Source organism: Carica papaya, chromosome 6, assembly GCF_054855325.1.
Source record: "Carica papaya isolate Zhongbai chromosome 6, ASM5485532v1, whole genome shotgun sequence".
In the NCBI taxonomy this organism is placed as follows: Eukaryota; Viridiplantae; Streptophyta; class Magnoliopsida; order Brassicales; family Caricaceae; genus Carica; species Carica papaya.
In genome coordinates this window covers 12,153,658-12,165,240 of record NC_142314.1, presented here as the reverse complement: position 1 = coordinate 12,165,240, position 11,583 = coordinate 12,153,658, and the positions used below count along the sequence as shown (strand labels likewise).

At 40.8% G+C, this 11,583-nt stretch overlaps 1 protein-coding gene across 2 annotated transcripts; it reads left to right on the top strand.

Annotated features, from left to right (window-relative positions):
* The first annotated feature begins 6,631 nt into the window (after positions 1 to 6,631).
* Positions 6,632 to 11,285, top strand: LOC148253314 (D111/G-patch domain-containing protein). 2 transcript variants are annotated; one of them, XM_088221803.1, is made up of 5 exons: positions 6,632 to 6,791; positions 7,044 to 7,118; positions 7,324 to 7,377; positions 8,456 to 8,575; positions 10,873 to 11,285. In XM_088221803.1, exons 2-5 carry the CDS (start codon positions 7,053 to 7,055, stop codon positions 11,002 to 11,004), a joined length of 372 nt encoding a protein of 123 aa, XP_088077929.1. In that variant the 5' UTR covers positions 6,632 to 6,791; positions 7,044 to 7,052; the 3' UTR covers positions 11,005 to 11,285. The 2 variants fall into 2 exon arrangements, with proteins under 2 accessions (XP_088077929.1, XP_088077928.1); XM_088221802.1 differs by having other exon boundaries at positions 6,633 to 6,791; positions 7,039 to 7,118.
* Positions 11,286 to 11,583: the final 298 nt, after the last annotated feature.

Genomic DNA, 11,583 nt, shown 5'->3' with positions numbered 1-11,583 from the left:
AAAGGGTCCAATATATCTGGGGTTTAATTTTTTCCTCCTGCCAAACCTATTAATTCCCTTGAAGGGGGTGACTTTAAGAAACACCCGGTCGCCTTTCTCAAAAGCCAGGTCTCTCCTTTGAGTGTCGACATAACTCTTCTACCTACTCTGAACTGTTTGAATGTTCTTCTTGATTTTAACTATCTTGGACGTGGTCTCTTCTACCAAATCCGGGCCAAACAATCTTCTATCGCCCACTTCCTCCCAACAAATCTGTGACCTGCACGGACGCCCGTATAGCGCCTCGTATGGGGCCATGCCGATGCTTGCTTGGTAGCTGTTGTTGTAGGCAAACTCTATCAGGGGTAGATGGTCGTCCCAATGGCCCCCAGAGTCAATGACACAAGCTCGGAGCATATCCTCAAGCGTACGAATTGTCCTCTCTGATTGTCCATCAGTTTGGGGGTGGAAGGCAGTACTAAGAGACAGCTTTCTTGCTGGAAACTATTCCAAAACCGAGAAGTGAATCTGGGATCCCTGTCGGATACCACTGTTACTGGGACTCCATGCAGTCTGACTATCTCCCGGATATACATTCTTGCCAACTTGTCCAAAGAATCAGTCATTCTGATGGCCAGGAAGTGGGATGACTTAGTGAGTCGGTCAACAATTACCCATATAGCATCATGTCCCGATCGTGCCTTGGGTAGTCCCGATACGAAGTCCATGGTGATGTGTTCCCACTTCCACTCTGGAATCGGTAAAGGCTGAAGTAACCCGCCTGGGTGTTGATGTTCTGCTTTGACCTGCTGACATACCAAGCACTTAGATACAAAGTCGGCTATATCTCTCTTCATCCCATTCCACCAGAACCGAGGTCGCATAGTTTGGTACATTTTTGTACTTTCTGGATGCATGGCAAACCTTGAACTATGGGACTCTGTCATGATGTCTCTTTTTAACTCACTGTCGTTTGGGACACACACTCTATCCTTGAAACAAATCAATCCATCGGCAGAGATCTGAAATTCTGAGCTCACTCCCTGTTTTGCATCCTTCTTGCGGGTTACTAGGGCGGGGTCGACTGACTGGGCTTCCTTTATTCTTTGGATTAACTCGGGTTGGACTGCTAGGTGGGCCAAACATGTGGCCCTCTTCAGATCTCGCAGTCGAACCTGCTGCGTGGCCTCGATGGATCTGCATTCTGAAACCATCAAATGGGCTAGGGTGCCTGCACTTTTCCTGCTGAGGGCATCGGCTACTACGTTGCCCTTACCTGGATGGTATAGGATGTCACAATCGTAGTCCTTGAGGAGTTCCATCCACCTTCTCTGACGCATGTTGAGATCCTTCTGAGTGAAGATGTGGTTCAAACTCTTATGATCGGTGTAGATCTGAAAGGTCTCTCCATACAAATAATGGCGCCAGGTTTTTAAGGCGTGTATGATTGCGGCAAGCTCCAAGTATGGGTAGGGTAGTTCTTCTCATGATTCTTTAGCTGTCTAGACCCATATGCTATAACCTTTCCATGCTGCATCAGGACATAACCCAGGCCCAGATAAGAGGCATCACTATAAACTGTATACCCTCCTGATCCACTCGGTAGAGCCAGGACGGGTGCAGTAGTCAGTCGCTTCTTCAATTCTGAAAAACTCTTTTCGCAGTTCTCATTCCACTCAAACTTTGCATTCTTTTTTGTGAGTCGGGTTAGAGGAGCTGCTAGACTAGAGAACTCTTCGACAAACCGGCAGTAATAACCTGCCATCCCTAGGAAACTGCGAATTTCCTTAACTGTTGTCAGCCTTTCCCAACCAAGTACCGCTTCAACCTTTTCGGGGTTCACTGACACCCCTTCCTTCGATATAACATGTCCTAGGAAGGTGGTTTGCTCGAGCCAAAATCCACACTTGCTCAACTTTGCATACAACTTCTTTTCCCTGAATACCTGTAGGACTTGGGCAAGATGATGAGCATGTTCTTCTCTACTTTTTGAGTAGACTAAGATATCATCGATGAACACGATGACAAATTGATCCAAGAACTCTCTAAAGATCCTGTTCATTAGATCCATATAGATGGCCGGGGCGTTGGTCAGCCCAAACAGCATAACCAGGAACTCATAGTGTCCGTACCTGGTTCGGAATGCCGTCTTGGGGATGTCTTCTGCTCTCACCTTTACCTGATGGTAACCTGATCGTAGATCTATTTTAGAAAAGACCTGTGCACCCTGCAACTGATCGAAAAGGTCATCAATCCGGAGAAGAGGGTATTTGTTCTTAATTGTTACTTTGTTTATCCTTCTGTAATCAATGCACAGTCTCAACGTTCCATCTCCCTTCCTTGCAAAAGTAACCCCGGCACCCCATGGGGAAACGCTGTGTCTAATGAAACCACTGTCTTGTAGCTCAGTGATCTGTTTCCTTAGTTCTTCCATCTCGATGCGGCTCATTCGGTAAAGAGCTACCGAGATGGGCTGGGTTCCTGGCTGTAAGTCTATGGTGAACTCGACCTCTCTGTCCGCTGGTAGACCGGGCAGTTCATCTGGAAATACGTCTGGAAAGTCTCGGACTACTGGAAAGTCTTGGACTACTGGAATCTCTCGGATACAAACTTCTTTCTTGGGTTTACCAAGTTAGAGAAAATACAAGATTAAGGCACTGGGAATTAAGAAAAACTTGCCATTAGGGGAAATCAGTACTGAATAATTTTATTAACTTGTAAATGGCTCCTCGTTGGGAGGATTAAATACAATCTTTTTGTTAAAGCAGTCTATGGTGGCGTGATACGCCGCTAGCCAATCCATTCCTAGGATTACATCAAAATCCCCCGTGTCTAACCCTATCAAGTCTACCCTCAATTTTTTATCTGCTATCTCCACGGCACATGCCCTGTAGACAACCTCTACTAGCAATGTCTCCCCCCAGCGGTAGATACAAGCAATAATGAATCAAGTCTATCAGGTGATACACAAATTTTGGAAGCAAGAACATGTGAAATAAAAGAATGTGATGCACCAATATCAAACAAAACATGAGCAATGTGGCCAGAGATAGTATACATACCATGTACCACGTCCGGGTCTGCGTCGGCATCCTTCTGGGTAAGGTTGTAAACTCTGCCTTGGATTGGAGGCCTTCCTTGATTCTGGTTCCTAGGGCATTCCCTTGCATAGTGCTGGGCACTGCCGCATATGCGACAGGTGTTGTTGAGGCGGTAGCAGGGTCGGTCCCCATGATCCCTGCCGCAGTACTGGCAGATCTTCCCACGTGCTGCCCCCGTAGCCTGAGGAGGGGCCTGGACGGCCGGTCTGGGCCTCTTACTGGGTTGGACAGGCATGGTAGGTGCTAGCCTGCAGAGCGGGGCTGAGGATCGGGAACTTCCCGCTAGCTGAGGGCGGGTGTCGAAGCTCCTTTCTATGATCTGCGCCTTTGCTAGGACTGCCGAATATGTCTCGAGCTCCATCACCAGTAAGTGCTGTCTTATCTCCGGGCGGAGACCCCACTGGAATTTCCTAGCCTTTCGGCCCTCATCCATCAATGTCTCCGGGGCATGTCGACCCAACTCCAGGAACTTACGGGCATACTCCGACACTGTCATATTTTCCTGGACCAATTGAGCAAACTCCATTTCCTTTAGATGTTGGATGTGTTTAGGGAGATACTCCGCATGGAAGGCCGCTAGGAACTGCTCCCAAGTAGCTGGTGCAGGTAGAGTGGCCCGCTTGAGCTCCCACCAGCGTACTGCTTCCCCTATCAGCATGTAGGAGGCAATGGCAGCCCTCTGCTCAGGAACTACTCCCAAGGTCTCGAAAGCTCTCTCAGTCTCTGCCAGCCAGTATTGGGCCTCTTCAAAAGAGGATCCCCCTGAAAAAGTAGAGGGGTTCAGTCTTCTGTACCTCTCTATGAAGCCGGGGTCGATCAAGGAAGGAGCGGGGTCCCGAGGTAGAGGGACTGGGGCCGGCTGAGGGTGAACTCGGGGACCCTGTGGTGGCACCTGCGGATGTGGTGGGGGTACTAGAATGTGCTGTGGCGGCGCCTGCTGGTACCGTGGCTGTGGTACCGGGTCGTACCGCGGCTGTGGTGCCGGGTGGTACTGTGGAGGAACAGGCTCCTGCCGGGGTGGCTCGGGATCAGCCTACTGTAGCGGGGGCTCAACCTGCGCTAGCGGAGGAGGTCCGGGTAACTCCCTTCTCTCCTCTTGCCTTTGCTGGGCAGCTACGAGAGCCTCCACCATCTCAAATAGTCTGTCTAAATCCTCCAGAAGCGAATTATCTTGGGCCGCTCGGTTTAGTGGGGGCCTTCCTCTCCTCATTCCCGTGTACCTGCATTCACAAGGAATGATTGAGTAACGATATATCGGTAAGTATTACTCTAAGGCACTATTGTGTAAGGGATGGGTCCGAGGAAATGCGGCTCTGATACCAACTGTAACGGCTCCAGAAATTTAAAATGAAATGTGTATTAAAAATATCAAATGCGGAAGCGAAGTCAAAAATTCGACTAACATCCCTTACACTAAAACCAAAAACGTGCTCACAAAATATAAAAGATCAAACTACCTAAAGGAGAAACTTGAAAGTAAAAGCTACGAATATGACTATGGAGTCTTTAGGCGTCCCCTTCGTCGTCCTCCTGCGGAACCGGCTCGGGAACAATGTCTTCCTGATATGAAATGATTAAATAAGGAATGAGCTACACTAGCCCAGTAAAGACATCACGATATCTCACCGTCACGGAGGTAAATGTGGGTAGAAAACACAAAAAGACCAATGGAGCATAATTTACAACAAATTCTTTTATCAATAATAAATCATTCACCATCCACTTACCTCGGTGAAATTCATAAAACAGTATACGAAAGCAATAACATTATCATCATCATGGAATCATATATAAACTGTATAACATAGTACTTATCAAACCTTTTGTAATTCAATCGTTACACAACATATTTTCCTCATTTACCAGCCCACTAGTATCCATGGGGATCCATATGGGTCCTGCTACCCGTTAACCCTTAACACTTGAAATCAGATTCCAGGGCCGTCCCCATACCCCGTCCGGTATGGGCGCCAAAACTATAAATCTCATTACCCCGTCCGGTATGAGGGTGAAACGGGCCGTCCCCATACCCCGTCCGGTATGGGCGCCAAAACACATAAGATCTCCATACTCCGTCCGGTATGGGAGACCACAATCCCGGTAGGGTTCCCTACGGACCCGGTCCGTCCACCATCTCCCAGGATATCTAGTCAGGCTGACCCCATTATACAATTACCCATTTACATAATCTTTCATTCTCTTTTTCCTCAGTTAGCATCATTAATCCACATACAAACAAGCAAAACGGTAATTTATGCCAAACAGACAACATACAACATCAATATCCCAGTCATTCAATTCATAATCAATAAAACAGTAAAATATGCACACGAAACTATAAAATGAAAACATCAAACCCCATACTGCATTTTAAACTGTAAAATAGACTAAATAACAATTAACCGATAAACACTCTAGACTCGGGCTCTATTAGCGACCTTAAGCAATTTCACACATTTGTTGATTCAAGAAATACCGTTTTATCATTATTGAACTTTAATACCGTGATAGGAAATAAGGTGAGGGGTCCTTACTCGTTTCGGGGTCCGAACACGGCTTCACAGTGCGCCTACAGGCTGTCCCTAATTTTCCCTGAATTTTTCCCGGGGAACTGAAACGCACTACTGGGTCTGCTGACGTGGCTGCTGATGTGGTGTTTTTTTTAAACCTAATTAAAATAACTAATAATAAAATAATAATTTTTTTTTTTAAATTTCCGGGCGTTACAATTGATACGACTTTATGTCATGTTTTTAAAGTTATTCAATCTGTTTATTTTACTTATTTTTATTGATTTAACTATAAATACTTTGATTAATGTCATTATTATACTTTAAAATAACTAAATGATTTCAAGTCCAATTTTCATTTTACATATTTGATTCAGATTTTAAGAAATATATTCCAAACACAACATTTCCTATTTTTCTAATTAATAATAGTAACTCTAATAAAGTTAAAATTGTTTAATAAAAAAATCAACTATATGTTTGATAAAAAATATGTTAAAATAAAATATTTGCATAATTATAAATTTTAATAAATCAAATAGTTTTAATTGAAATATTTGTTATAGTCATAATCGTATGGCGTATGAAGTAACATCTAGTTTGCAATTATTTAAATATCACTAAATTAATTAAAATGAAAATATTATCTTGCCTTAGGTCCTCTATGTGAGTATAAAGTATTTGGATTCAAAGTCTTTTAAACTTATTACCAATGATTAATATTAAAGTACAATTGTTTATCTCCCCAAAATTAATAGGATGTAACAACAATAAGTTTATAATAAAATAAATGATTTGTTTCAAAATGATATGAACTTATTCATTTCAAAACAAGGACCATTTCGTTGGACTATGTTTTGTATTAATTTAACTCATTTAATCTCAATTATCCAATTTAATCATTTTTTTAAGATTAATTATCTTCAATTAGATCGAACATAAGCTTCTTTAATTAGAAATATTAATTTCAAGACAACTTATAATTTTAATGGGCCCGTCAGCCCAGGATTCTTCGTCATGGCCCATTCAGTGCCATAATCGGAGACCCGTCCCCGAATATCTTTTTGTTTCGCCCTCCACGACCGGCGAGTTCGAACACGGCAGCACCAGAAACAGAGAGGTCTCTAACAGAAATAGTCGGAATTTGATTTTACTTGTTGGGGTTTGGCGTATTTTGGACGCACGACTTTCCCGTAATTAGGTTTGTTTTATGTTCTTTCTTCTAATCTCTGTTTGCCATACTTTGGTAGGTTTTAGTTTCAAAATTGTATATGTATATATTTTTTGGATTCAATTATTGTTTCTTTTGCGTTATTTGGTGGATTTTGTGTCTATATTTCGTTTCAATTAAAACAAAGTATGGGGAAGGAAACTCCTGTAAGTTTCTTGTTTGTGTGTGGAGAAAATAAATAACTGGCTGAAGTGATAACCGAGAATCTTCTTTTCAGAACAGAAGGAAGTCATGAGAGAATTGTTGGATTCAAATAATTCAGGGGCGGCCATTGATGCAACTAATATTGGCTTTCAGGTGTTATTTCCGTCTTCTCTTTCCATTTTGTATTCCTTGGACCCTCTTCTGTTTAGTTTAGCCTTTGTTGTAGATACTTTGGACGGGTCTGGTTATTCTCTTTTTGTACTCATCTACCTCATCTACTTGTCTTCCTCTCTTTTCAATTCGTTTAAGTTGTCACTAATGAAGAAGTATTAATCATTCTACATCGTCTATCGTGCAGCTCCTGAAGAAGCATGGATGGAAAGAAGGTACTGGTCTTGGCATCTCAGAACAGGTTGGTTAATTCTTTTTCCTAACACCATGCATAATTTATCTTTAGGTTTCTTTTTAATATTTTCTCCATCAATGTGCCTATTTTTTTAACTCATGAATTTGGTTCAAGATGGGCAATTGTTTATTATAATTTAGATACCGAGTAAGGAAAAACTAAAGGTTGTGTAGAAAATGTTGCTCTCATGTGATGGGTGGTGTAATGCTCTCCGTTGTCTTTTTTACGTCAGAAATTAAGACATGTTAGCAATACATACAACTAAACTGCTGTATCATATATCAAATTATCTAGGGAGAAAGGTAGAGGAAATTCAAGAATGTCATGCAAGAGGGAGAATAAGAATGGTTGACTTTTGATTTTTGAAATTGCTTTCATTATGCTATTTTTCTTTCTGAATACAATGAAGTTTCCTTGGCTAGGTTTAAGGACATAAATTTGGTATTATGAGGTCACTGGGTAGGTAAGGTTGCTAGTTACTGAATGAGCTATCTATTCTATTGCATGTTTGGGATGTTTACAGTAAAGTTTTGGCTCCTGTATTCAGTATCTAACTGGAATCACTATCCTACACAATCCAATGGATGATCAATGTTGAAGCATTTTAAGTTATCAGAAACTAGGAGTTATCTTATTGCCATTTAATCTTGAAATGGGGGGAAAAAAAAAAAATCCCATTGTCCCTAAGAAAGCAGAAATTTTCACATTAGGACTCAGAGGGAAAGAAAAGAACTGAAAATAGGACTTTTGATTGTGAGCTTCCCTTGGCAAATTTTGAGCAAGAGTGATGAGGACTTGTTGCAGCAAGGATGGTGATGAGAGGAGGGGAGGTGGTGGATACTGTGATACGGAAGGAGAGAAGAGAATGATTGATAAGTTAAAGTTGGTAGAGTTATTGAGGGGAAAAAAAAGGAAATTTGTTACTTCTTATCAGGCAAGTTGCTATTGGTTTGCTTATAGGCTGCCTTTTCCTTTCTACTCTTTTGCTTTGTTAGTTGTTTCTGATATTTTTTTTAAATGTCAACACATTTAATAGTGCAAACTTTTTCTATAGTCAGCTAACTGCAACTTATTGTCCATGCAGGGCAGGTTGGAACCTTTAGAAGCATACATGAAAAATAACAAACAAGGTCTAGGAGCAGAAAAACCAAGGAAGATAGCTGTAAAAGCTCCTTACCCTTCTGTTTGCCAAAATGATGACAAGGTTTGTTTCAGTGGCTGTATATATTGTCACAGTGCTGTACAGTTAACTTCGGTTTGATACAGAGATCTAACTTCTCAAGAATGATTAAATATCTAGGATATGGTTCTTTGAATGTTTAAAGGACTATCATGATTAAGTCTTGAAAATTTGGGTAGTGTGGCAATGGTATTGCTGATTGGTTTATCCATGGTATCAGTTGGTGAGTATTGATGACATAAATTTAGGAGTAGCTTATTTCAATACAAAAGAAATAAATAAATAAATTCGGGAGTAGCTATATGCAAACATGTTGGGGTTGCATACGGGTCTTTCTCTAAAATTATTACCATTGAAACTTTGAGTGGTAGATTCAGGGAATAAAATTTTAATTTGTAGTACTTGGTAAAGTGGTTATACTTAATGCTTCTAAAGTTCTTCTCCTGTCTAAGCTGTGAAGCCCTTGTTTTGTTGCTCTTATTGTTATTTTGTAATTTGATTATTTTTTTGCTTCTTAAGGCTTCAAACTCCCCATCCCCAACCAAAAAACCTGTGTTAAAAAGCACACTTTTTAAATCCTTTGGACAATTTCCCCTGTGTTGATAGGACACCTGGAGGTTTTAGCTGATGTTTGATGATCTTATTATGGTGTTCAAATGAAAATTCCAGCATGACGCAGGCTGTCTTCGAATGAGTAGGCCGTCATTGAAACTAAGAGGATTGAGGTTTAGTAACTTCTGTTTTCCTAGCCAGTGCAGGGCTGTGTCGTTTGATTTTAGCATGTGCGGTGCAATAAATAACAATGAAAATATTTCGAAGTATAAATGAATGATTTCTTTTGGGTTATATATAGTCTTACTTCCATTTTTACGATTTCTCTCTCTTTTCCTCTCTCTCTCTCTCTCTCTCTCTCTCTCTCTCTCTCTCTCCCTTTTTCGAAAATAATATACTTTCCCAGTTTTATCCTGGGGCATGGTCCCCTCCCACAACCCCTTGAGAAAAAAAACCAGATTGGAGATTGTGTGATGCCCGATTTCTTTCTCTGATTGAAATTGGGTGTGAAAAACAATTATTTTTGGTGATTCATTAGTCTATGCAACATTGTTTTTAAGATAAAAGAGAAGTATATTGATAGAAGGCTCCAAGGAGGAGCCGCCCATGTACAAAATATATTTACATGTCAATGAGCATATCAATAATTGCTCCTAAATCATAAAAAATATGCAAGTTATGTCCCGAAAGGATGGAGCCAAAATAGTGCAACCATGTATCTTTGATATTTACGAAGGAATCTTTCCTACCCTCAAAAGTTATATTGTTCCTTTCTTTCCAAAGAATCCGGAAAATAGAAAAGGGAATAAGGTGTGCTGCAGGAGAATTTGGGGAAAAACCTTCCCAAGCCAAAAGTTCCTTACAAGTGACCAAAGTTTGATAGAGAAGGGGCACCAGAGCAGCATGTGATTGCAGCTTTTGGCATCACCTTTGCATAAGAAACATCTATTCACTAAGATTGTTCCCCTTTTCATTATGTCAATTGTGAAAATCTGCTCTTTTGCTGCTTCCCAAGCAAAGAAGGAAATTTTAGGGGGAGCATTTGCTTTCCAGCTTTGAAGAGAAAACACCCCATCATTTAGGTCATTAGGAAAGGTAAGGTGCTTGTAAAGTGAACTGTGAATCTGCCATTTTTTTTTTCAGTTTCCAAATAAAGAAAAAATAAGGGTGTCGCTTTTGTCAATTAACTTTACATCCGCCATCAATTCTAAGGAGCAAATATATTCTGACATCTCCCAGTCATTGAGATTTCTGTCAAGAGCCACCACACAGTTACTGGCAACACAAAATGCATCAGCAACCAGAATGTCTTTGTTGTGGTCAATAGCAAAAATGTTAGGAAATCTGTTTTTCAATGCTGTCTCACCACATCAAATGTCATACCAGAAATTTATTTTGTTCCCTCTCCCAACCTCCCACCGAATATTGTCTTTTAAGATATCAAACATATTCATGTTACTTTTCCATGCACTTGTACCTTGGGGTCTGCTGGGTAGCCAACATGTGCTAGTTTATGCAACATATTATTGGACATGTGCTAGTTTTAATTCTGTTTGAGATTGGGTGTGAAAAATGATTACTTGTGATGATCATTTAACCATGCAACATATTGAACATGTGCTTAGATTTACTTCTATCATCAAGTGTTGCGAGGTCTAAATGGTTTTTTTTTTTTATCTGTTCAAGTAGATATCCATGCGTTTTTTCCTTATTATGATGTATTACCTCCTGTGTGCGCCTCTATGACTGCTTATTGTGGGGAATTTCAGGAAAAATTACTTTCGAAGAAAGCCAAGGCACTTTCTAAAAAGAAGAGAAAGATGCAGGAGTTAGAAAAGCAAATGCAAGAGAAAGACTTTGAACGAGCCTTTTTTAGGGAGTTTTGGCCGGATAATGTGTGAGATTTGAGTGAGTTCATTCTTTTCTCCCCTTGTGAAATGCTGAAGAAAGGAAAAAAGGATCCTTCCTCAGGAGGCAGCATTTAAACCTGCGGCCTGTGATTTTCAATTGTTTTCTCCTAGCCTTTTTGATGAAACCTGATTGTAAACTATAGCATAACTACAATGTATTTATTTGTTCTCTCTCTCTCCCCCCCCCCCCACTACTTGCCCTCTTCCTTTTTCTTGCTCTCTCCCTCTCCCTCTCTATTTATATATATTGCTGTTTAGGAGTGTTTCTTGCACCTGATGTAGTTGATCTCTTCTCTAATGCTTATTTTCTGAAAAATCTCATCATGTAGCAAACTCCTGCTATTTACATGGCATGTGTTTACATTCTCATTTTGTTATGATTCAACACGATTTCAGAATGAGTCGTCCTTAATGCTGTTAGACAATGATTCGATTATCATAATCTACAAGTAAGAATAGATCTCACCATACATTCAATTAGGTTAAAGCATTTTCACGAATTGGTCATCTCCTGATGACCCTCAGGGTAGGTTTAAGTTTAATGCTAACTAGGACATTAACATTATTAAG